This window comes from Artemia sp. Qi Xiang Cuo, chromosome 9, assembly GCF_049724085.1.
Source record: "Artemia sp. Qi Xiang Cuo chromosome 9, ASM4972408v1, whole genome shotgun sequence".
Classification (NCBI taxonomy): Eukaryota; Metazoa; Arthropoda; class Branchiopoda; order Anostraca; family Artemiidae; genus Artemia; species Artemia sp. Qi Xiang Cuo.
Genome location: NC_142802.1, coordinates 57460585 through 57487684, shown reverse-complemented (window position 1 = coordinate 57487684; position 27100 = coordinate 57460585). Strand labels below are relative to the sequence as shown.

Genomic DNA, 27100 nt, shown 5'->3' with positions numbered 1-27100 from the left:
TCACTTCAATGCACTGCTGCCACAATGGTCTCCCTTTTAAGCTTTATGAACATATTTAGGCTTAATGAGATCTCTATTTTATAAATAGTTTTCATTGTCACCCCAATGCACTGCTGCCACAATGGTTTACCTATGCCACAATGGTTACGAATATTTGGGCTTAATGAGATCTCTATTTTATAAATAGTTTTCATGGTCACTTCAATGCACTGCTGCCACAATGGTTTCCCTTTTAAGCTTTATGAACGTATTTAGGCTTAATGAGATCTCTATTTTATAAACAGTTTTCATGGTCACTCCAATGCACTACTGCCACAACGGTTTCGATATGCGGCCTTATGAACGTGTTTGAGTTTAATAAAATCCCTATTGTATGTTTGGTAACAGTTTTCAAGGTCTCTTAAATGCATTGCCGCCATAAAGGTTTTCTTATAGAGCTGTATGAATGTGCGTGCGTTGAGTGTTATCCCTGTCGCCTGATCGGTAATAGTTATGAGACATTGATCAAATTTATAGGGTCACTCGAATGGACTGCTGTCACAATGGCTTCCCTATAGAGCTTCATGAACTTATTTGGGTTTAATAAGATCCCTTTTGTAAAAATAGTATTTATGGTCACTCCAATGCACTGATGCCACAACGGTTTCCCTATGGAGCATTATGAATATGTTTGAGTGTAATAAGATCTCTATTGATTGTTTGGTAACAGTTTTCAAGGTTTCTTAAATACACTGCTGCCATAAAGGATTTCTTACAGAGCTGTATGAAGTTGCGTGCGGAGTATTATCCCTGTTGCATAATTGCTCATAGTTATGAGACATTGATCAAACTTATAAGGTCACTCAAATGCACTGTCACATGCTGTCACAATGTTTTCCCTATAGAGTTTTATGAACATATTTGGGCTTAACGAGATCTCTATTGCATAGTTTCCATGGTCACTCCAATGCACTGCTGCTACAACGGTTTCCCTATGCAGTCTTATGAACGTGTTTGATTTTTCTAAGATTGCCACTACTTATCAGGGCTAAAATTTGGTAGCGTGTTATGACTGAGGCTTGTGTAAGGATCGGTACTCAGAATCCAGTGACAACTGATATTTATTTTATAAGGAAATAAAAGGAAAATATTCTAACTCTAATTATTTTGAATACTTCTAATCCTTTTCTAGGTCTGTTGTCTAATATTCTATGGGTCTACTTGTTCAATCCACAAATGTTTGCCGAAAAAAAAAGGATTTAGTTAATTCTAGGCTATCGAATCCTTTTAGTTGGAATAACTACACTTGAATAATCAGACAGACTTGGGTACCGGTGTAATTAAAATTCTTTGCATCAAATTATTGTTCCTAAGAATAACCTTTTTATCAAATCTCAATGGTTGTATAAATTAAACAAAGTTTCAGGTTTATACCCTGAAAAGGAAGTTAGTGTTCTTTGGAACTTTGATAAACTACAATTTTCTAGAGAAAATTGGATCTTTGGACGGAAGAGATTGGAAATCTTAATCTAGCAATTTAATTTCTCTTTCCTCCCGAACCCTTCTGTAAAACATCAGGACTGCCTCTATACGGGTTGAGAAATGCAAAGGTGGCGAAAAAGAGGAATAGGTTCTTCTTTCGTATAACGTCAGAGAATTCGCTAGGGGAGGAATATTGAATTGTTCTCTAGTTCCAATCTTCTTATATGTATATATAAGTGTTTAATAAACGCTAGGTAAATTCCAAAGGTCACTAAGCTGGAAGGAGGAGGCAAAAGGTCTTGAATTTATTCTGTAAGGTTAAGGGGTTTATCTTGTACTTAAACCTTAGGTTATTCCCAAGTTCTAGTTTCTAAGACGAAACTAATTTTATTTCTATATCAATCCTTAAAAAATGCTGTATTTCATCTAGGGTCCCCAAGTCTTTCTAACCGAACCCAAATCACCAAAATATAATAAAATGTCGTACTTTAACTCCAACACTAGTTTATATCTCCTATATAAGTATTAAATTTATTAACTCAACTCAGCATAAGACCTGAGTTCAGCACAGGCGACAGAAATCTCTTTGAAGCTTATTATCTTATTTCAGTGGTTCTCAAAGGAAATTTATGCAGGTTAGTAGTATCTATTTATCCTAATTTATAAATAAAAAACTTATTCCTATTCCTTGGTTCAGAGGCAAAACTACTCCGATTTGTCTCTCATCCGTAAGTTCTATTTATTTTACTACTTGATCCGTTTAGCGGCCTCCCCTGCTCTTTTAGCCAATCAACAAATTTTTGTTAAAAAGTAGTTTTTTTTCCAGTGTTTCAAGGCCTTGCATTCCTTTTGTTTTATACCCATAACAGGTCTAAATCATGTCTTCAAATATTTATCACGGCTTCAAAGGTCGTTCAATTCTTGGACAAATGAATGTCACTACTAGATTCATGACTAGTTACGTACAGTGAAGTTATTTTCAAATTCAAACTATTTTGAAATTGTCGCTATATTTCTGATCTATTGAAGCGAAAGGGAATTCCAAGCTTTACTAAAATTAAGTTACAAAATTAAGGTCTCCTTACAGTTCAATAAGATCCCTACTGTATGTTTGGTAACAGTTTTCAAAGTCTCTCAAATGAACTACTGCCGCTAAGGTTTCCCTGTGGGGTTGTATGAACGTGTGTGCGTTGAATATGGTTTCCATGTTAAGCGAACATATTTGGGCTTAATGAGATCTCTATTTTATAAATAGTTTTCATGGTCACTCCAATGCACTGCTGCCACAACGGTTTCCCTATGCAGTCTTATGAACGTGTTTGAGTTTAATAAGATCCCTATTGCATGTTTGGTAACAGTTTTCAAGGTCTCTCAAATGAACTACTGCCGTTAAGGTTTCCCTATGAGGTCGTATGGACGTGTGTGCGTTGAGTAAAATACATGTCAAATGATCGGTAATAATTATGACATTGGTCAAACTTATAAGGTCACTCGAATGCACCGCTACCACAATAGTTTCCCTATAGAGTTTTACTAGCGTAGGCTATTTGGGCTTAATGGGATCCCTATTGTATAAATAATTTTCATGGTCATTCCGATGCACTGCTGCAACAACGGTTTCCCTATGGAGCTTTATGAACGTATTTGGGCTTAATAAGATCCTTATTTTATAAACAGTATTTACGGTTACTCCAATTAACTGATGCCACAACGGTTTCCCTATGGAGCTTTATGAACATGTTTGAGTTTAATAAGATCCCTATTGAATGTTTGGTAACAATTTTCAAGGTTTCTCAAATGCACTGCTGCCATAAATGTTTTCTTATAGAGCTATATGAACGTGCTTGTGTTGAGTATTATCCCTGTCGCATGATCGTTAATAGTTATTAATTTAAAAAAACAAATTTTTTCCGAGTATCAGGTTCGTCAAAGCACCTGCAGTTCTTTTCTTGTCGTTGGCAAAGTTTGCCACGCTCTTTGCTGCTTCTTGTTCAATTCGTATGTCTTTAACTACTGATGACATTCGGTCAATAGCAACAAGATTAACGTAGTCTGAGCTGGTTTTCTGAAGAAGCAGCTCGTTAACGATCATACAATTTTCGTGGGTTGGCATCAATATAACAGGAGTGTTTCCCTCTGTAGCTAAGTTTATATAGCCTAGAGATCTACAATTTTGTCAGATGTAGCTCTGCAAGAGTTTCTTATCTTTCTCTTGTTGAGATAATTCAGATTTTCACTTGTGCAAACACCAAGTCGAATATCAGAAAGTGTATCAGCATAACTCATATTGATCTTCTGTCTCTTATTTATAATTAGTTCATCGTATTCAAACTCTTGCCATAGGCTGAATGCAGCCATTGATCCAATTCTACTTTTGATTTCAAGACGAGTCACAGGCATACGCGGGGGATTAGCAGATACTGGTCGCAACTGAAGAAATTCTCCAAACAGCGGGCAGTTGGCATTATCCATTGGTAAATCAGCTGACAAAATTTCAGTCAGCCTCAATTTCAGTCATACATCAACAAAAGTGACGAAACCATGCTAACTTCATCAATAATGAAAAGTCGGGTTTTTGCAAGTGTCTTTCTCAAAGTTAGAAGCTGTTCAGTGGAGAGAGGTGTGTATTTTGCCGTTGTTCACTGATCAACAGGTAAACTGAAGCAGCGATGAATTGTTACACCATTTATACTATGAGCAGCAAGACCTGTAGGGGATAATACTACAACTGGACAGTCCTCTTTCCTGAACTGTTTAGAAAGTAGTCTTCTAAAGACACTAATGACCCTAGATTTTCCTATACCACCAAAGCCTGATACAACCATTTTCATTGATTTAACACCATCTTTTTTGAAAACTGATTCCACCATTTTGTCAACAACTCTCTTTTGATCAGTGTTCAGTGACTCATAGCCATTGTTTAATCTATATTCTGTGTCACCATCCAATATCTTTCTATTTGCGTTTACCAAATCATCCATAGCATCAGCAGCTCTGTCAATAGCTCCTCCCGGAATTGCATTTTCTGGGTTGTCATCTTCATTGTCCGCTATGTCTTCTTCAATTTTTTCAATGTTGTGAATTTCTGTCGCCCGTTCTCGAATTCTTTTCTCACATTCTTCATCACTTTTTGCTTTAGCAACAAATTTCTCATGGTAAGCGACCATATCTGGATGGCTTGCGCTTTCAACATAGAACGTCTCGTAATTGTTCATTCCACTGATCACTATATCTTTTTATTTCACCATGGTTTAAACATCGTTAAAAGCATTCCATAAAAATCTCTTTCTTCTCATCACACTCGAGGGGGTTTATCTTCTTATGCTGAATGATGTATGGTTTAACACTTCTTTTTCTGAGATAAAAAGAGCCGTCATTCCAAAGCATGTTCTCATCAGCACTTTTACGTTCTCGCTCATACCAAGAAAGCAGGTGATAAAGACCAACGTTCTTCATATGTTCAGGTCTTTTGGGGCAGACATCAGCAACCCAGTGGGAAACATACAAGTCACAACTTTGAGGATCCTATTTGGGTAGCTTTTCAAGCTCTTGATATTTCTTTAGCGTCCTCTTAACTTCGTTATTTTTTCAGGATCAACATATCTAGATTGCCTGGAAACACTGTACAGCTTTGTGCCTAGAAGCCTGTCTGCAGCTTCAACAGCTCCGACTTGACGGGTTTTCACAGACTCCAACAAATAAGACATGGCTCTTTGCCCAAGACTCTTGCATGCACCGGCACTTTCCGCTTTTATCGTGTAATCGGTGATGTAATATGGCAATTTGGAACCTAAGTGGACAATATACTGAACATCAAAATTTGCTTGATTAGCCATCAACAATGCTGGATTGTAGTCATTTATGTTTTGCTCATCATCTCTTCGAAGAAGGTCATACTTTGTTTTTCGTGGCTTTTTTTAGTTTGTCCCATGAGCCAAGCAGTCAATTACGTCATGCAGTTCTGTTCGGTCCTTTGCGGGACGAGGTAAGCCAAATCTACAGTATGTAACCAATCTTCCTCTTCTTTTTTACTTTCTTTGACAGTAGTTATTACAACGGTGCACTTGATGGTCTTTGACTAGTTTGTAAAGTGTTGGGCTCGTCAATTTATTCGGCAGTTCACAAGTTAAAATCCCATCAATATGCTGAATAGCTTCTTCAGTGCTGTTGATTTCCCAATAACAGGAGCATCTTCAATCCACAAGACGCGGTGTACATGAGGTGCACCTTGCGCCTGATACTCAATGCGCCAGAAATGATCTTTACCTTTACCAAATATAGGTGTTGATTTTGAACCAAACAGATCATTGAACGTGGTTGTCCATTTCTTGTGAAAGTGTATAGAAACCAAGACTGGATCTAGAGACGTTAATTCTCCTGGTGTCATCTTTTCCACATCTGGCACATGCCTGTTTATAGTCTGTAATAAATCAGTAAATTCAGGAGATGACCTCTCAGCAATGGAAACTGTCAAGAATAAAGTCGGTAGACCTTCTTGCTCAATCATGGATTTTATTTTGTAAGACAGTGACTGATCATTTCTTGACTGAGTGACTGAGTTGCAAATGATTGGGAGGAGTCTATGTGGACACCAAGAAACTTGGCAACTTCTACCTGCGGGAAGAGATTGGTGGTATATTTTAGGCCAAGTGCTTGCTGAGCTTCATTTTTTTTCTAAGGGGTTCGGAATAATACAACCTGACTTTTCATGCTGTTAATGGTCATGCAGTTAACGAGAGACCATTCCTGTACTTTATTCAGAAGGATTTGAGCAGAGGTGACGACGGATGGTAAATTCGGGCCGGTGATGAAAAAGTTGCTATCGTCAGAAAAAAGTACTGGGTGCACTGATGGACCCAGTCCTTTAACCAAATAGTTAATATTAAGGAGGAAAAGTAGTGCACCAAGAACAGAGCACTGCGGGACGCCCCTCTGGACAGACAAGGGACACGAAGTCACGCCACTCAGACTCACACTGCGTACTCAACCAGAGCGATAAGACCTGAACCATGAGAGAGAAGTTCTATGAATCCTTTTGTTCTTGAGTTTACTTAATAAAACACTGTGATCAACCATATCAAAGGCCTTAGAAAAATCCAGAAATAAGCCAATTACAGTATTTTTAAGGTCAAGTTGGGAACGGATAAACTGTTTGGCGTCGATTAGTGCATGAGCAGTTGAAAATTTGGAACGGAAGCCATATTGATGAGAAGAAATCAACGAATCTGAAGGATTAATCCCAAATAAAAAGGAAGAAAGACGTCGGAAGATAATTCTCTCGAGCACTTTTGATACAACTGGGAGAATTGAGATTGGACGATAATTACTTATCTCAGATGGATCGCCTTTTTTATGAATCGGGATAACAATTGCTGATTTAAATATTTCTGTGAAGAATCCATTGATCATAGACAGGTTTGCTATATGCACAACGGGTTCACAAACATAGGGAAGATGCAGTTCTAAGAAGCTTATTACTTATCCCAAGGAAGTCAGGTGTACTACTATTAGAGAGAGATTCGATAACTTCAAGCACCTCATTACTATCAGTTGGAGAGAAAAACATGGGTCTGGGATTCTTGCTAGGGTCTATTGACTCGGAGGGGGAACAGGAGTTAGCATTTAGAATATTGGTGAAATAATTATTAAAAGCATCCGGTACTGAAATTGGGTCAATTAATCTTCCACTGATGTCCTTAAGGTTAATAGGTATAGATCTTGAATTCCTTTTTTTTTAAAGTATTTAATTTATTGTGGACCAAATTTTTTGCAAGTTCCCTTTGCAGTGAGAGATTTTTGAATAATAATTTTTTTTTTTGCTTCAAGGATGAGTTTGGTATATAGTTTTTGTATTTTTTATAATTAGTTAGGTCAATAACGCTACTGGTTTTGCATGCTAACTTATATAGGTCATTTTTACAATATGAAGAGATTATCAGGCTATTGGACATCCAGGGCTGTATATAGGTATTTTTTCGGTTTGATTTACAGACTGGAAAGATTGAACTGATAAGATCACTCATTCCCTGTGTAAAACCATTTGTGGCTGAATTAACATCCTGACAATCCAAAACCTTGGACCAGTCAAAGGATTTCAAACGATTCGTGAACCGGTTCATATATATCAACAATTATTGAATAAATGCATCTATTATTTATAGGTTGCGAGAATAAGGATTCACAGTGTAATAGCCTGGTGAATTTTCGACTAGACTGGATGGAAAGAGGAATACCAACAGAGGACTCGGTTAATCTTCTTTCGATTTGAATAGCTTAAAAGCCAGGGAGGGAAAATTCATTAGTATCATCAATTTCTGAAAACCACGTCTCCGTTATTCCAATTACGTCGAAAGGGCAGTAACCGTTAATTAAAATTAAATCTTTAAAATTAGTCCACTAATCTCTTATGATTCTGATGTTAAAGCAGATTATATTAAGTTTTGTCTCTTCCATTAGCTTAGGTTTAAATTTTTTACAAAATCAAAAGTGTCGAGATATTCACAGTTTATATGGCTAAAAGGGCTATCAGGGCTAGCTAAGGGGTTGTTGCACAAATTATTTTGGTCATCGTAATAGTTAAAACAACATTATTGCACAGTGATAATTTTGTGAGAAACGTAAAATCTTGCATAGTATACATTTAAATATCCATTGTGGTCAAAGTTTCAACATTTGCTTGATTTGAATATTGAAATTCTTCTTCAGCCGACGAATCATCATTGGTGGCAATTTTGGACTGGTATGGAAAGTTAGCCGTTTTTTCTTAGATTTCATTCTTTTTACTAGGGCAGTGTCAGTGAGTTTATTTGCAGTTGAGTCAAAAGGTTTAAATAGCTTAAATGTGAAATCTATGTCCTTTTTGATGCAAGATAGTTGAGCTATATCAGTTTGCAAGATGTCATCACCTAGGAGTTTGGTGATAGCTTTGTTCTTGAGAATATTTTTGTTTTCCTCAGGTTCATTACTAACCTCAATTAAGTGACTGACTGTGAGATAAGTTGCGAGTCTTCGCCATTCATGGTAACTTTCGGATGACTCTGTTGGGGGGCAGGATGTTGAAGTAAACAGAGGTACGGGCAGGGGGGACTGACTAATACCTTGAGTATGAACATTGTTTGCCTCTTTAGGAAATGATACTGTATGTGCATCTTCTAAAACAACTGTTGCTTGGCTTCTACTGGGTCGATGGGGTGTGGGTTGCCGAGGGATTCTTGCAGCTACAACTGAGTAGGGTAGGTTCATTTTATCCAATGTTCTAAGGATTACAACTCGCTGTTGGTGAGCCGGGCAAGATTGTTTTTGGAGGGCTGTGTGTCCCTTACGGTTACAATTTCTGCAGAAAGGGTCTGACTCAGGGCATTCACTAATAGCGTGGCCTGTTTTCCCACACTTATGGCAAGACGGATTGGACTGTTTGCAGTTTTTTGCTGTGGCCGTGGGCCAGACAAGTAGAGCATTGTAGGGGCTTAGGCTTATAAATCTTATAAAAAAAAAGGGACATACCGTACAAGAATATTTCTCTGTTTAGCTCAACTTTGCAGGAAATGAGGATTGAACGGCTTGGGTGAAGGACTCCTTCTTTGTTTAAACTTAGCCTTATTGCAGTTGAAGGATTTATGAGAAGGCCTGAAGAATCTATTAGTTCAGTTTTTATTTCCTCCACTTTTACACTGGTATCAACACCATAAAGCACATACTTGTGTAACTTTTCCACATTTTTTTTTGTGGCTAAAATTTTCGAGCCATCAAGAATTATTTCTTTGGATTTTGACAGAACATGGTCTGCCGCCTGAGAAGACGTAAAGTAAATATCAATAGACTCGTCCTGCTTGAAAACAAGTTCAAAATTTACCTTGGCGATCAGAAAACAGCTTTCCTAATTTGCATTATTCGATCTTTTGAAAAGGGTTGGCCATTGATTTTCTTGATTGAGACAGTATAATAATTAGGGTAATCTGTACTACTAGTTTCTGGGACACTTGAAGGGAGGGGTTGCACTATCACTGGAGAACGAGTTTCATCCTTTTTCCTCTTTTTGCCAGGCGTCTCACCTTTTTCATTAGAGTTAGTTGTGGCTAAGGCCTGAATTCTTGACAGGTGGCTAACTTTTTTCAACCGCGTAGTTGGGGGGGGGGGGGTTCTAGAAAGAGTTATAAAAGTAGGTTGGAAGGGCGACTGGCCAAGGATTTCAGTGGGAGTATCCTTCTCGGGTGGTAGCCGTGGGGGCTGCTTTTTTCCCGACATTTATTATGATGAGACACTACAGATTCACGAACTGTTAATCAGTCTTAATTCAAGGTTACTTGACCAAAAGTAAATATTCAGTTATGGAACTAATTTATTCACTATGATAAATAATAACTCACTTTGTGTGAAGTGAACAATCTCTCACAATTAAATCCACAAGTTAATTGCGCAATCTAACACAGTACAGTACAAAGATAATCCGATTAGGTTCATAAGTTAGTTCCTTTCAGTTCAGATACTAAACTCATACTGAACTCATGCCTTCCAAACATTCTTACTGTAAATTGGCTGACCATTAACAAGAATTACAAAACTGTCGATGTTTAATGGTTTTTCGGGTTCACCGTCTGCATTGGCTTGCACATCAACAGGTGAGTATACTATTCCGCCTTTAAGAGCGTCGGTAAGTTCCGTTCTAGGTCTCTTTAACGTAGTTACTTGCCCGAGTCTAATAATAGTAAGACATGGCATCACAAATCGTATCATCGCCAATTCAAACTTGTTCAGACGATTTATGCATTCTGGGGTGTTCTGTACTTGGAGATTATTAATTTCAGATCGGACATTTTCCTGGCTTTTCATCATTTTAGTAGCACAGTAATCGCAGATTTTGAATGAATCTTTGACATCCTCTATCCATCCAGTACAATCCTTAAGCTCTTCTCTCTCATCTTCTGGAATCACCTGCTGGACCTGTCTCAGTACTGTGTTCAACATCGCATCGAATCTTTTCCTGTTCGAATGTGATCCTTAAGAACTACCCTTGAAACACAAGGTTCGTTTAATTAGACCAATAGGAAGCTTTTTTTAAAGTACTAAAAGACTTAAGCGTGAAGATCGAGGTGTTGAGGGGGGGTCAGCCGCCTGATATACGTAATAATTTCTGTCCGTTTTAAATTTTAATGTTACACCTTACTTTCAGTTCGAAAAAACTTTTTTTTTTATTTAATTGATGTTGCTACCTCAACACAATTAAACACGAATACAAAGAGCACATTGAAGCTTTGGGAGTTGCTTTTAGTTAAGTTTCTCTTAAAAAAGATTTCAGAGGCAACGCTGTAGCTTTGCCTATAGTAAAGACCATACGGCTCAAATGTTTTATTATTTTTTATTTTTTTTTCCCAGAGGCACTTCATATGGAAGGGGTCGTCGTAGAAGCTTAAAAAGGGGCTCATTCTATTGGAAATCGAGAGTTCTTGTGCCCTTTTTAATAGTCAAAAATGATTGGAGGGCAACTAGCCCCCCCCACGCCCATCATTCCCCCAAACACATCCAATCGGAATTCTGAGATATTCATTGTGTTCAGCGTAGTTGATTTGGGTACAGAAAATATATTTTTGAGGAGGATTCTCCCCCACAACCCTCAGGGCAAGGATTTTAAGTTATGCCCTGGGGGCATATAAGGTTTTTATAGAAGGCGTTGTCGTAGAAACTTTAAAACAGCCTCATTCAATTGGAAATTAAAGAGCTAGTGCCCTGTTTAATAGTCGAAAGTGATTAGAGTGTAACTAGCCCCACTCCCCTCTCCCCCACACCCATCATTTCCCCAAACACATCCAATCAAAATTTTCAGATAGCCATTTTTTCAGCGTAGTTGATTTCCAGATAGAAAATATATTTTTGAGGTGGACACTCCCCCACAACCCTCAGGGCAAGGGTTTTAAGTTATGCCCTGGGGGGCATATAAGGTTTTTATAGAAGGTGTTGTCGTAGAAACTTCGAAACAGGATCATTCGATTGGAAATTAAAGGGCTATTGCCCTTTTTAATAGTCCAAAATGATTGGAGGGCAACTAGCCCTCCCCACACCCATCATTACCCCAAACACATCCAACCGAAATTTTGAGATATCCATTTTGTTCAGCGTAGTTGATTACAAGATAAAAAATATATTTTTGAGGAGGATACTCCCCCACAACCCTCAGGGCAAGGGTTTTAGTTATGCCCTGGGGACATATAAGGTTTTTATAGAAGGCGTTGTCGTAGAAACTTCAAAACATGCTCATTCGACTGGAAATTAAAGGGCTAGTGCCTTTTTAATAGGCGAAAGTGATTGGAGTGTAACTAGCCCCTTTCCCCCCCACGCCCATCATTTCCCCAAACACATCCAATCAAAATTTTCAGATAGCCATTTTGTTCAGCGTAGTTGATTTCAAGATAGAAAATATACTTTTGAGGAGGACGCCCCCCCACAACCCTCAGGGCAAGGGTTTTAAGTTATGCCCTGGGGGCATATAAGGTTTTTATAGAAGGCGTCGTCGTAGAAACTTCAAAACAGGCTCAATCGATTGGAAATTAAAGGGCTAGTGCTCTTTTTAATAGTCGAAAGTGATTGGAGTGCAACTAGCCCCCCCACGCCCATCATTTCCCCAAACACATCCAATCAAAATTTTGAGATAGCCATTTTGTGCAGTGTAGCTGATTTACTGATAGAAAATATATTTATGAGAAGGACACTTCCCTAGAACCTTCAGGGCAAGGGTTTTAAGATATGTCTTGGGGGCGTATAAGGTTTCTATAGAAGAAGGTGACATAGAAACTTCAAAAAAGGCTCATTCAATTGGAAATTCAAAGGGATAGTGTCGTTTTCAATAGTCAAAAGTGATTGGAGGGTAACTAGCCCCCCCCCCACGCCCATCATTCCCCTAAACACATCCAATCAAAATTTTGAGATAGCCATTTTTGTTCAGCGTAGTTGATTTTCAGATTGAAAATATATTTTTGAGAAGGACACTCTCCCACAACCCTCAGGGCAAGGGTTTTAAGTTATGCCCTGGGGGCATTTAAGGTTTTTATAAAAGGCGTTGTCATAGAAACTTCAAAACAGGCTCATTCGATTGGAAATTAAAGGGCTAGTGCCCTTTTTAATAGTCGAAAGTGATTGGTGGGCAACTACCCCCCCCTCCCTACACCCATCATTTCCCCAAACACATCCAATCACAATTTTGAGTTAGCCATTTTGTTCTGCGTAGCTGATTTTCAGATATAAAAAATTTTTTTGAGGAGGACACTCCCCCACAACCCTCAGGGCAAGAGTTTTAAGTGAGACGCTGGAGACATATAAGGTTTTTATAGAAGATGTTATCGTAGAAACTTCAAAGAAGACACAATCTATCTGAAAGTCAAAGAGCTAGTGTCCCTCTTAATAGTCTAAAGTGATTTGAGGGCAACTAGCCCCCACGCCCATCATTCCCCAAAACATATCCAATCAAAATTTTGAGATAGTCATTTTGTTCAGCGTAGTTGATTTCCAGATGGAAAATATGTTTTAGAGAAGAACACTTCTCCACAACCCTCAGAGCAAGGGTCTTAGGTTATGCCCTGGGGGCATTTAAGGTTTTTGTTGAAGATGGTGTCGTAGAAACTTCAAAAAAGGCTAATTCGATTGGAAATTCCGAGGGCTAGTGCCCTGTGTAATAATCAAAAGTGATTTGAGGGCAACTAACCCCCCTCTTACGCCCACCTTTTCCCCAAGCACATCCAATCAAAATTTTAACACAACCATTTTATTAAACGTAGTTTTAAGTTCTGGAAATTAGGTCTTTGAGGATTACAACTCCCCCAAAGCCCTCAGGGTAAGGGTTGTAATTTAACGATTCTCCGAATCCTTCATATTATTTTTTATGGAAGGATGCTCGTATAAACTTTAGAGAGGGCTCGTTTGATTGGAAATTGAAAGTTCTTGTTCCATTTTTAAGAGACAAAAGAGTTTGAAGGGCAACTAGCCCCTCTCCCTCCTTCACGCCCTAAATGCATCAGATAAAGATTTTGAGCTAGGCATTCTGTTAAAATATTTCAAAGTTCTGATAACAAAAACTTCGGTGTCGACACAGCCCACCAGGGCCCAGGGGTAGGCGTTGTAAGTTATACTCTGGGGCATAACTTATTAAGGGGGGTTTATAACTTATGGGAAGGGGTTTTGTATGGGAAGAACACATAGGAAATCTATTATAATTACTCAATTATAAGGTTAAAATACATACTCTGTGATAGATGCAAAATTGCTTTGGCATACAAATTCCTAATAAGGTCAATTCCAAACAGTCATGATCCCTTTGTGTCAGCAAGTGAAATGGTCTAAACCCCCTTATTGGAACTATTTTTTCAATCCATTCATTGTTGTCAATCGCTGTCCACAAGTTATGCAAGCTGTCTATTGTTCATATATAAGGTTTTTATCAAAGAGGTAATCGTATAGACTTTGATAAAAGCCTCATTCGATTTAAATTGAAAGTTCTAGATCCGTTTTTTAGGGTCAAGAATAATCCGACAGTAAGCACCCCCCCCCCATGCAAAAAAAACTTTAAACTTTTTTAAAACAAAAAAGAAAAAAATTAAATTATAAACTTCTGTCCTAAAAATATGTTTTTCAAAGAAATGTAAAGGCATTTTAAAGCATATGATCTGTTTATGCTATTACCCTTTAAAATACAAAAAACACACGACCAGATATTACCATTAAAGAATAAGTAAAACCAAAAACGAACAAAAACTGAATAAACAACCATAGCAAAAAACTTACAATAAGTAATAATATAAAAGAATAAATAGATCTTAAAGCGAGTAATGCTTAGATTGAATATGAAAATCTAACTTAAAACGAACAGAAATTAAATAAACAATCAATGCGAACAAATATACAATATATATTAATGTAAATGAATAAATAAATCTTAAAACGAGTAAAACTTAAATTGAATATGCAAATCAAGTTTGAATCGAATAAAAATAACTACAAACAGGAGTTTGGGTATCGATTGGGTATCGAAGTTACTGAGTCATTCTACTATGCCGAACAAACTTTAGACTGGGAAGTATTTGGAAAATGAATTGCCTTTGGAGGAGGGCTTCTTGACCTCCAATCTCTTGTAAGTCTAAAACTTTTTGCTTTAGTTCAACATCCGACTACATATTCCTTGAAAGCTTGCGTAGTAACAATAGTTGTAGTACCATCAGTAGCAGTATGCGTATAGTACCTTTGGTTTCTTCAATATCCCCTTCAAAACACCCTGAAAGTTTAAACTTAATACCATAAACCGTTCCTGAAGCATTTCTGATATGTCCTCTTAGTAACCTGCATGGGCATAGTTTGTTTCGATTTAGTTCCATACAATTTCAATATTTCCAAATTTTAGTAGCAGCAGCAGTAGTAGTAGCAGTAGAATTAATATTATTAGCCTTAGCTTTACTGGCAATAGTAGTAGTAAAAGTATAAATAATAGTAGCAGAAACAGTAGTATGAATAGAAGCAGTATAAACAAGGCCGTATCCATGGGGAGGGGGTTACCCGGTTTGAACCCCTCCCCCCCGAAATGTTTAACCGAGTCGAAAATTAGTCGAAAAAACGGTTCTGATCAGCTTACGCAGGATGTGAGACAAAGTCCACGGGAAAAAATCGGGTAACCCCCCCCCCTCGCTCTTGAGTATAAATAGGATACATTTTTTTTTTTTTTTTTTTTTTTTTTTTTTTTTTTTCAACATCCCTCACAAGCATTGTTAGTTTCAACTTCACTCCAGAACTGTTCCTAAGATATTATTGTTACGCTCTTTTGACAACATGCATATACATGTTTCAATTACGTTGATCTCTCCCCCCCCCCCAAAAAAAAAATAAAATCCTTGAAAATTTCACCTTCATACTCTTAGGCATAGGTGTAATAGTAGCCATAGTAGTAGTTTTTGTATTACTAGCAGTAGTATTAAGAGTATTAGGGGTAGTAGTAGTTGCAGTAGCAGTATAACTACCACTACTGCAACCCTGACTACTCCTAGAAGTACTTCTTCTGCCACGATTATTTTGACCCGAAATAATCTTATGAGAGCAACTCCAACAACCGCAACTCCTAAAAAGCTCTCATTCTTCCAATAGTAAAAACGGCATTTGTTAGCTACTGGATTTTTTTATTATTGGAAAATCTTAAAAAGACAAAAGAAACCGCTCAAATTTCCAGGAATTTTTTTTTATCCAGGACTCTTCTTGTTCTCCAATTCTCCCACCAAACATAGCAAATCTTAAAATGGACAAAATGATAAGGCAAGTATCAAATTTAGCATTATTTTTAAATATCATGGGGAAAGTATGAAAATTTAAATGTCCGTTCAGTCCCTCTAATGTTTAGTTGTCACTTATAAAAATGAGCTTGAAATACAAGTTCCCTAAACTGCCAAATAGTGGCACTATAAGTGGCCAAATATATGGTCACTGTTTTCAATTGCCGAAAATCCGTCGTTAGCAAGTTTTGTTGCCACATTTTTACTCCGGCACTTCACTAAATAGGTTAAAGGCAGTAGCGTCCATTTACAAAAATTTAGAAATGGAGAAAATATATTTTTCAATAAGTAGGGGGGTGAGAATTTATCTTTTATTCAACGAAAATACGGAAAGAAAGCATTTCTCAATAGAAATACTCCCAAAAAAGTGTATCTTAAATCCAGAAAAAGAGCGAGTGGGCAAAAAATCTAAGGGGCAAAGGCTCCCTGCCCCCTAATGGACATTATTGGTCCAAGGTGATTGCAGAATGAATGCTTAAAATGTGGCACAGGCTTTGCATTGTGCTTTATTTGTGCATCAGTGTACTGTTTTGAGTTTAAATTTTGATTAGCCTAAAAACTGATTGTTAAGCACCATTTCCAAGACGATAACATGTCACTCGTTATACTCTATCTGAATAAGCATATGTATATTCCATATACCCATGCTTAAATGGTATTGATTAAGTTCATGCGTATTTTTTTTTTTTCATATTTTTTCTTTAATTTTTACTTGATTCTTTTTTAGATTGAAATCATGCCGAAAATAAGATACAGCAATCGTCCAATTATCATTGTTCCCCTTGACGAGGACGACGATATTTCAAAGTCAGATTCATTTGATGACGAAGATGATGACTACCCCTTTGACGTAAAGTATCTTGAAAGACTGCTTAAAGAAAGGCTTGATCCAGGCCATGACGTAAGAAAGTACACTAGCCAAGAAAACTATAGAGACAAAGGCCGATTACCGTACAAAGGTGGTAATGTTTACCAAGGTCAAAGGCAGAGGCCGATTAGCAGTGCTAGACCATTTTTTCTGGAGGGTAATGGAAATGGATTTTCGCTAGCTAAGAGACAGGATGGATTAACTGCTCTGAGTGAAAAACCATCTGCTTACTCTCTGGCTGTCGTTGGAATTTCAGTTTATTTGGCTTTCACTCTCTTTTCTAAAGGCTTTGGAAAATCAACCAGAAGGACCTTAAAAGGTATTTGTTTATGTTTCAAATTTACTTGCGTCACCCACTATGTTCTGTATTTCTGTTTTCACAGGAGACCTGTGGTACACGGGTTTTTTAAGTGTTTGGGTTTTACCAAGATAGCAAGAAGAGGAAAACCTTTCTAGGAAAACTTACACCAGAAAATTTCCCAAAAGGCCCTTGAAAATTCACCCCCATGAAACTTGTCCTTCAAAAACGCACTCCCAAAGAAGACGCTCCTAAAAGATAAGCTATTAGTAAATTTATCTTAATCTTGATCTCTGCCAGCCATCTATGGTTTGGGTTTACAGAAACGATGCTGATGATAAGTAGTCAAATTTTTAACTTTAATATATCTGTAGAGTTTTTTCTGACTTTTCCCCCCTTTTGCAAATAAGTCCAGTCAACATTGTCCATCATGAGTCAAACCAAAAATCTTGATCATCCCTTAGTTCTATGGCTATCTACCTTAATTCTACCCACTGTATATGATTTTTCCCTATCTTAACCATTATAAAAACCCGGACCGAGATGTAAGTGCTCCGGAGAACATATAAACAACTATAAACATAAGCGACATTCGATTTTTTCTCGGGTAGACAAGTCTGATTTCTCTTGAACGCGAAACTTGGCTTCAACGTTGTAACACTAAATTTGAAAGAATCTAATTTTAAATTAATTTATTCCAATACATATACGAAAATCGGCAATTAGTAGTGCAATGTTATTATTAGATGTTTTTAGGAATTAGATGTAGGTTTCGAAATCTGGTTGGTTTCAAAGGCATCTTGAGAAAGTTTCTGTGAAAATACGTGTTCCAGGGTATTTGGACCGCTGATGGCAGATCAAATGAGAGGAGCTGTTTGTACTTGCCGATATATTTATATATATATATATATATATATATATATATATATATATATATATATATATATATATATATATATATATATATATATATATATATATATATATATATATATATATATATATATATATATATATATATATATATATATATATATATATATATATATATATATATATATATATATATATATTATATACATGTAGCATAACCCAAAACCGTTTTCTTGCAAAATATTTATTGACATGTGATCAAAACCACGTTCTTATGGAAACACTTCGGCACAATTTATAATATTCAAGGTACCATGCAACCCTGTGTATCTATTATTTAACTATAGGAATCATGTAAAGTGCTCAAAGAACACAACAATTTTCACGAAGTGAATTTACTGTAATCTACATGTGGCATAACCCAAAACCCTATTTTTGCAAAATACTTCTTGATATGTCATAGAAACCACGTTCTGTTGGAAAAACTTCAGCACAATTCATAATATTCATGGTACCATGTACCACTGTGCATCTAACCTCCAAATTCTTGTACAATGAAAACAGCAATCATGTAAAGTGCTCAAAGAGAACAATAACCTTCCCAAAGTGTATTTATTATAATCTAAATTTAGTATAACCCAAAACCCTTGCTTTTTCTTGCAAAATATTTGTTGACATGTCATCAAAACCACGTTCTTATGGAAACCCTTCGGCACAATTTATAATATCCAAGGTACCATGCAACCCTGTGTATCTATTATTTAACTATAGGAATCATGTAAAGTGCTCAAAGAACACAACAATTTTCACGAAGTGAATTTACAACCTAAAACCCTATTTTTGCAAAATACTTCTTGATATGTCATAGAAACCAATTTCTGTTGGAAAAACTTCAGCACAATTCATAATATTCATGGTACCATGTACCACTGTGCATCTAACCTCCAAATTCTTGTACAACGAAAACAGCAATCATGTAAAGTGCTCAAAGAGAACAATAACCTTCTCAAAGTGTATTTATTATAATCTAAATTTAGTACAACCCAAAACCCTTGCTTTTTCTTGCAAAATATTTGTTGACATGTGATCAAAACCACGTTCTTATGGAAACACTTCGGCACAATTTATAATATTCAAGGTACGATGCAACCCTGTGTATCTATTATTTAACTATAGGAATCATGTAAAGTGCTCAAAGAACACAACAATTTTCACGAAGTGAATTTACTGTAATCTCTATGTGGCATAACCCAAAACCCGATTTTTGTAAAATACTTCTTGATATGTCATTGTCTTTAATATATTGTCTTGATATGTCTTGATATGTCTTTAAATTCTAGTACAAAAAATAGCAATCACGTAGCGTGCTCAAAGAACGCAAAAATTTTCACGAACCATGTGTAACCCAAAAAATGTGTTTGTTCTATAGTTTTTAATTTACTGCAAAATACTTGTTAAAATGTTATCGAATTCAAGTTTATTTGGAACTCTAACATGGAATTCAAGTTCTTTTGGAAGCCAATGGGATAATCAATTCACTCATATTCTGGCAAAGTTCTGCAAAATTCAAAGATCTAAATTCTGGCAAAACTTCTTACTAGTCTTCAATGAACGCAAAACCCCAAAAAAAATATTTTGCCCCTTTGTATAGTTAACAAAAAATGTGTTTGTTCTATAGTTTTTAATTTGCTGCAAAATACTTATTAAAATGTTATCGAATTCAAGTTTATTTGGAACTCTAACATGGAATTCAAGTTCTTTTGGAAGTCTATGGGATAATCAATTCACTCATATTCTGGCAAAGTTCTACAAAATTCAAAGATTCAAATTCTGGCAAAACTTCTTACTAGTCTTCAATGAACGCAAAAACCAAAAAAAAAATATTTTGCCCCTTTGTATAGTTAACATAAAGTTGGTAAACAGTTATTAAACAAAAAACGTTAATTAAAAAGCTATTTAAAAAAAAACTTATTAAACAAAAAGTTATTAAATTTCGGGCACCAATGCCCTATTTCAGAATTGCAATACCAGAGAAGATTCTTTGAAATCAGTGAAAACCATAGCATTTTTTTTTTTTTTTTTTTTGCTAGACCCGTCTAATCTTCTCAGACACAAAAAAAAAACATCTCACTGGAACAAATTTAAACGTTAAATATGAAATTTAACAGTTCCTCGTTGGTCATTTATGGCACATAGGGTATACATAGATGTACTGTGAGGATTTATTTAACCGATGGGTCCCCTTCTCTGTTGGCAGAGCACTAGGGATGGCTTTTTCTAAGCAGAAAGTATATCATTTGGACCAATCCTACAGTACTGTACGACAGTATTTAGGTCCAGCAATTGATGATTAAATCAACTTTTTAGTTGGGGGGGGGTAAGTCTTTTTATCCGATATAGAGGGCTGTAACATGAAAATTGATGGGAACTACTGACATGAAACTAAGCTTGTTCATTACTAATAATATTAATTCATATATTATATAAATAAATCTGTGAGGATTTATTTAACCGATGGGTTCCCTTTTCCGTCTGCAGAGCACTAGGGATCGCTCTTTCTAAGTAGAAAGTATATCATTTGGGCCTATTCTACAGTACTGTAGGACGGTATTTGGGTCCAGTAATTGACGATTAAATTAACTTTTTAGTTGGGTGGGGGGGCAATTCTTTGTATCCGATATAGAGGGTTGTGACATGAAAATTAATGGTAACTGCTGACATGAAACTAAGCTTGTTCATTACTAATAATATTAATTATTGAAACTAAGTTTTGAATACTAGACCTTTTCCTACGAAAATTATGTACCTAAAAATGTAACCATGTTGTGACCACAGTATACAGCCAGAATTATGCCATTCCGTGATAGCTCTCTGTTCCCCTAGCATTAATAGCTCAATCTTTTCTTCTTTTAACTGATATCATTTTCAAATAGCGTGTGTGATGTAAAAGTCAAATTATTAAGCTTTAGTTACATATCTAAGATGTAAAATAAAGCACGCTTAAGCACTTAAGAACTTAACTTTCCTCTTTCTTTTATTTCAGGCGCTAAAAAGAAATCCGGCACCGCTGGTTCTACAATAGAAGCAAAAACCGTGGCACCTCCTATAGCCATCTCTCAGTTGCATGACGCATACGCAGAAAGAATATCCCATTTACCACCAATCAAGGTCAAGCTTGCAAAAGAAAAACAAGAAGAACTCAAAAAATTTCTCAACTTTCATGATTACAGGGAACATGAGACCGCTGATAAGTCTTTTGTACAGTACCCATTGGGCCAATATGAGCATCCACAAACAATGTCTGAAGAAGAAAATTTGAGCTTTATACGGACAACTTCCGAGTTAGAAGCTAAACCTCCAATAATTTCCAAATATAACTCTGATGAAAAAGATAGTCCATTTTTCTTACAGTCAAATGGTGATGGTAGAATTCCAAGCAGTGTTTATTCAAAAATTTTTGACAAGGCTCAGATTATTCAGAAGCCAGAATCAAATCAACAAATTGACTGGGTTAGGGATTTCGACTCAATAAGGAAGCGCATTAAAGCAAATGAATATTTGGAGCTGTTTTCTGATAAAAACAGAGCGGGCCAAACAACTGAAAATCTCTCAGAACTACCAAAATACCTTTATCATCAAAAGATGACTCAGAATAAAAAACTTGACTTTATAGATTCGAATTACAGACAAAAAGATTATATAAATTCATACATTTCTGTTCCTTATTCAAAATTGCTGGAATTCTCAGCTCAAAACTCTGCATCCTCGCCAAAGGGGGAAAAAGAAGAACAGAATTTAAGAGAAAATTTACAGGAATATTCCTCGCACTCCAATAAATCTTATGCACATCATCCACCACTCATGTCTGGCGAGTTGGACTATTTTACCTTTTCAGAGAATACAAAACCGCAAAAGGGGGCTCCACCTACAGTTAATATGTACAATTCCAAACATCCCGACAGTTCTGATTTCCAAGACGAAGCACAAGAAACAGAAGATGTGAAGACACGCAACCTTGCTACAAAGCATGTCTTTTCAAACATTCCAGGATTTAAAAATACTATAAACCATGATAAGATTTCTCCAGTCATGCATAACACCACACTGCCGTATATTCAGGCCAATTTATCGTCTGATTCTGAAAATGAAACACGAACGGATAAAACGGTACTATTTCAAGACTATATCAACTCGCTTAGTTCTTACAAAGATTATGATCGCCAGAACAGCAAGCATTTGTATATTTCTGACTTGAGTAAAAGAGTTTTAGAAGAAAGCTCAGAGACCAGTTACAACGATTCTGGTTTGCTTGATGAGCATAATCATTCTTTAGATTCTACCAACTCTGATCATCAGAAATCATCAAATAGTGACAATCCTCATACTAGATCAAGCTATGAAGCTATTACTTTAAAGAAGATTAACAAGATAAAGAAAAATTCAAAACTAAAATCAAAAAAGCCTCAGATGCAATTACTTTTCATAGGGCGATCGCAAGGCAAGTGAATTTTCCAGGTGTTTGTATTTGTCTTTTTTATTAATTATTTGTATTTATTTATTTGATTAGACTAAAAAGTACGTCAAACAATTTTTTTTTCAATATTTGTACTGAGAATCCAATTCTAGAAATTAAAGCCCATTGTCTGATGTAAATTAATTGTCCTTTACGGTGCAGTGCTTAAACACACAAATAAACAAAAACTGTAAAATTTGCACTTTTATTTTATTTTAATAGCATATTTAAATATTATATCTATAGATATATTAAATATATAGTGATGGCTGAATAGACAAGGATCTATGGGACTCGATTGTAACTTCTTGACTATGACTAAGTTAACTAAACTAAATTTCCCAAGCCATTTTTGTTCATTATTTACTTTCGTATATTCCTATCTTTAGACATAAGAGAGTCATACTTACTCCCGCCATTTACCCGTGCAGCCATTTAAACATCTGCCTCTCAATTACTTGGACTATCTGTCTTGGCTTTTTCTACAATTAGCCATTTCTTGATGCCTATTGCAAAATACTTGATTTTCAATTCAAAATTAATGTGTTTTTTAATATTTGTACTGAGGATCCGATTTTAGAAATCAAGGCCCATTGACTGGTGTAAATTAATTGTGTTTTATGGTGCAGTGCTTAAACACAGAAATAAAAAAAAACTGTAAAATTCGCACTTTTATTTTATTTTAATAGTATATTTAGATAGTCTATCCATATACAAGTTAAGTTTACAATGATGACCAAAAACCGTGATCAAAATCAAGAAAATATAATAAAATAGAATTAAAAAAAAACAGGGAAAATCAAGAAAACTAGCCGTCTTTTCAGTCAGTGAAAAGAAAAACGAATAAAAAATACACAAAAAAAATCGAATCTCAAAATGCTTAATACAAAAATCTCTTGCCCATTCTAATTTGTGAATATTCTTTCATTCCTTCTTGGCTCGGTTTTTGTTTGTTTTGTTTCAGTGTTTCTTCTGCTTTGTTAATGTTTGCTTCAAACGTTTTTTTTCTTGAGCACCGAGGAAGGCTTGGCGGATGTCCTAGCAGAAATATTTGTTTTTGTCTTTTCGCTTCGTTTTTTTTTCCACTGGCTGAAAATCACCCTCGTTTCCTTGTTGTTCTTTTTGAATTAAAAAAAAAACCTTGCTTAAAATTTATTTTTAAAAAATTATTTAATTTTTTTTAAAACTAAACTGTTATATTTTTTTTTTTTTTTGTGTTTGTTTGTTTGTTTTTCTCAAACTTCATATAATGCCAGTATAGTTTTAGAACGTATTGAGGACCAAATAGGCGAGGATTTATGATACTAGACTTTGTCCTTTCTGACGCCAAAGGATTTTGCCAACCGCTAATAATTTAGTTTTTTAGTTATTATAGCTGAATATACATCGATAGTCAAAGAAATTTTTACGTCAGAAGAGCAGAACCGGGTCAGGGACATACCCAGATTGGGAATTTTAACCCCGATACCCCTCCCAAGATCCTAAATTCTCTTGAATTTCTTTGCAAATTACATGATATTTCGCACCCTCCGGCCTTTTATTTTATCTAGGGTTAAGCTGCCCCTTTTTGGGTAGAAAATTTCTGAAAATGGCACTTTATTGTGGTACAATCAGTGGCGGATCCAGAGAGAGGATGAGGGGGGAGCCCCCCCCCCCCCTAGGGTAGTCTAAAATACTGTAATTTACTTAATTAACTTAAGTTTACGTTAATTTTACTTTCTCCTAACGCAAGTTTATCGGATCAACCTATTTTGTCCCCCCTTCCTAAATTTTTTTTTCGGATCAACCTATTTTGCACCCCCCCCCCCCCCTAAAAAAATCCTGGATCCTTCCCTGGGTACAATCTCTGTATTTCACAAAAATACATTTTTAACCCCGAACAAAACAGAGCTCTATTTCAAAGCCCGCGTTTAATTTGTTGTAATTTTTCTTTACTTATGTTTTAATTGTTCACAGTTTACTTGTTCATAATTTTCGTGTTTTAGATTATGTAATTTCTTGTTATTTTGACTAAACTTGAATTACAGTGCCATCTATTATTTTGAGTTATATAAGAATAGAAAAAAATTTCGTCAGAGCAAAACAGAGGAAATTTAATTTCAAATTTTTGGTATTATCAAAAAGTATTCGCTTATGCTAACCAAGTTCTTTTTGACGCATAAAGATATGCTAGAAATAGGTTTATATTGAAAAAGTCATTTCTCCAACTTTTCCAGTAATCTTAGGCAGCGCGCTAGCGCTGCCTAAGTAAAGAACGATGTGGCCACAATGTGTTTTCTTTTTTTTCTTCTTTCTTCGAAAGGCACATCGTATCGAAGGAGTTGTCGTAGAAACTTCGAAAAGGGCTCATTCGATTGGAAATTGGAGTGGTTAGTGACCTTGTTAATAAACGACAGTGGTGGGAGGGCAACTAGCCCCCCCCCACACCCCTTATTCCCCAAACCCAACCCATCAAAATTGTTATATAGTCTTTTTGTTAGACTTAGTTGATTTCAATAGAGAAAATATCTTTTTGAGGAGGAAACTCCCCCACAACCCTCGGGGCAAGGGTTTTAAGTTATTCCCTGAGAGCATATAAGAGACAATGTTGGCACAATGTACCATATATTATTTTTACTTTAGAGCAGGGCATTTAATATGGAAGGGGTCGTCGTAGAGACTTCAAAAGGGGCTCATTCAATTGGAAATCGAGAGTTCTAGGGCCTTCTTAATAGTCGAAAGTGATTGGAGGGCAACTAGCCCCCCCCCCACGCCCATCATTCCCCAAAACACATCAAATCAAAATTTTGATATAGCGATTTTGTTCAGCGTAGTTGATTTCCAGATAGCAAATGTGTTTTTGAGGAGGACACTCCCCCACAACCCTCAGGGCAAGGGTTTTAAGTTATGCCCTGGGGGCATATAAGGTTCTTATAGAAAGCGTTGTCGTAGAAACTTCAAAACAAGCTGATTCGATTGGAAATTCGAAGGGCTAGTACCCTTTTTAATAGTCTAAAGTGATTGGAGGGCAACTAGCCCCCCCCCCCACGCCCATTCATTCCTCCAAACATATCCAATCAAAATTTTGAGATAGCCATTTTGTTCCGCGTAGTTGATTTCCAGATAGAAAATGTGTTTTTGAGAAGAACACTCCCCCACAACCCTCAGGGCAAGGGTTTAGAATTATGCCCTGGGGGTATATAAGGTTTTATATAAGGTGTTGTCGTAGAAACTTCAAAACAGGCTCACTCGATGGGAAATTCAAAGGGATAGTGCCTTACTCGAAAGTGATTGGAGGGCAACTAGCCCCCCCACGCCCATTCCCCCAAACACATCTAATCAAAATTTTGATAGCCATTTTTTTCAGCGTAGTTGATTTCCAGATAGAAAGTATGTTTTTGAGGAGGACACACCCCCACAACCCTCAGGGCAAGGGTTTTAAGCTATGCCCCGGGGGGCATATAAGGTTTTTATAGAAGGCGTTGTCGTAGAAACTTCAAAACAGACTCATTCGATTGGAAATTTGAAGGGCTAGTACCCTTTTTAATAGTCAAAAGTGATTGGGGGCAACAAGCCCCCCCCCCCCACGTGCCCATCAATCCCCCAAACACATCCAATCAAAATTTTGAGATAGCCATTTTGTTCAGCATAGTTCATTTCCAGATAGAAAATATGTTTTTGAGGAGGAAACTCCCCCACAACCCTCAGGGCAAGGGTTTTAAGTTATGCCTAGGGGACATTTAAGGTTTTTACACAAGGCGTTGTCGTAGAAACTTCAAAACAGGCTCATTCTATTTGAAATTCAACTGGGTAGTGCCTTTTTAATAGTCGAAAGTGATTGGAGGGCAACTAGCCCCCCCCCACATGCCCGTCATTTTCTCAAACACATCCAATCAAAACCAAACACATCCAAACATCGATGTGGGTATAATGTATTACTTTTTGTTGTCGTTGTTGTTTAGACCAGGACAGTTCGTATCGAAAGAGTTGTCGTGGGAATTTCGAATAGGGCTCATTCAATTGAAAATAGAAAGGGCTGATCCCCTTTTTAATAGTCGAAAGTGATTAGAGGGTAACTATTCCCCCTTCCACTCCCACCCTCTCACGCCCATCCTTCCAATCGCTCATTATGGTTAGAAACCAAATTTTCCCTTAATATTAGACGAAAATATATTGTAACAATTCTAATTCCGAATAAAGTGATGTAGCTGCATGTCAAGAACGACTGAGAGCGCTACGTTTAGTTATATGGGGCTATATCTGCTCTTAAAGCTTAACCAAAATATAAATCGCTTCAGTGTATCTAAGCTATCAAAGAAACTAAAGTTTTTTTTTGCGAATGGTATCAAGTTTTCCATTTCAGGTCAACTAGAGGAGGTATGAAACTAAAGTAAACAGTACTATTTGTGTCCAGATTTTTAAAAGGGTGTATGTTCTTAAAAATCGCTGAAAATTTTTCTCCAGCATACAAATAGCAGGCCAAACTATAAAGTTTTAAAAAACGAAAAGATTTAAAGTATTATTTTGTTTTTCTCTGAAAAGACTATGTCAATGCAAAACGCACAGAAATTAATTAAAAAAACTTTTTCCTCAAAATAAGTTTTTCAAAAAAAAGTAAAGAACTCCATTAAACAAAAAATGAGCAAACATAAAATCAAATAATCTACCAAGCGTGAAACTACCACAAATCAGCATCGATAAATAAATGAAACCCAAAACGAACAGAAATTACAATAAATAGCCGAGTCAAATTCAAAACGAGCAAAAATTAACATAAGTTGGGCGCAAAACCACTATGCCTTCTTTAGGCC

General features: G+C 36.3%; 1 protein-coding gene across 1 annotated transcript in view; it reads left to right on the top strand.

The window, feature by feature from the left end:
• Positions 1–27100, top strand: part of LOC148948863 (uncharacterized) — a 35314-nt gene that overhangs the window by 4020 nt on the left and 4194 nt on the right. The window contains exons 2-3 of the mRNA XM_089094111.1: positions 16486–16945; positions 20841–22299. Of these exons, the coding sequence (XP_088950237.1) occupies positions 16495–16945; positions 20841–22299 (1910 nt within the window). The 5' untranslated portion in view covers positions 16486–16494. The remainder of the gene's footprint in view (positions 1–16485; positions 16946–20840; positions 22300–27100) is intronic.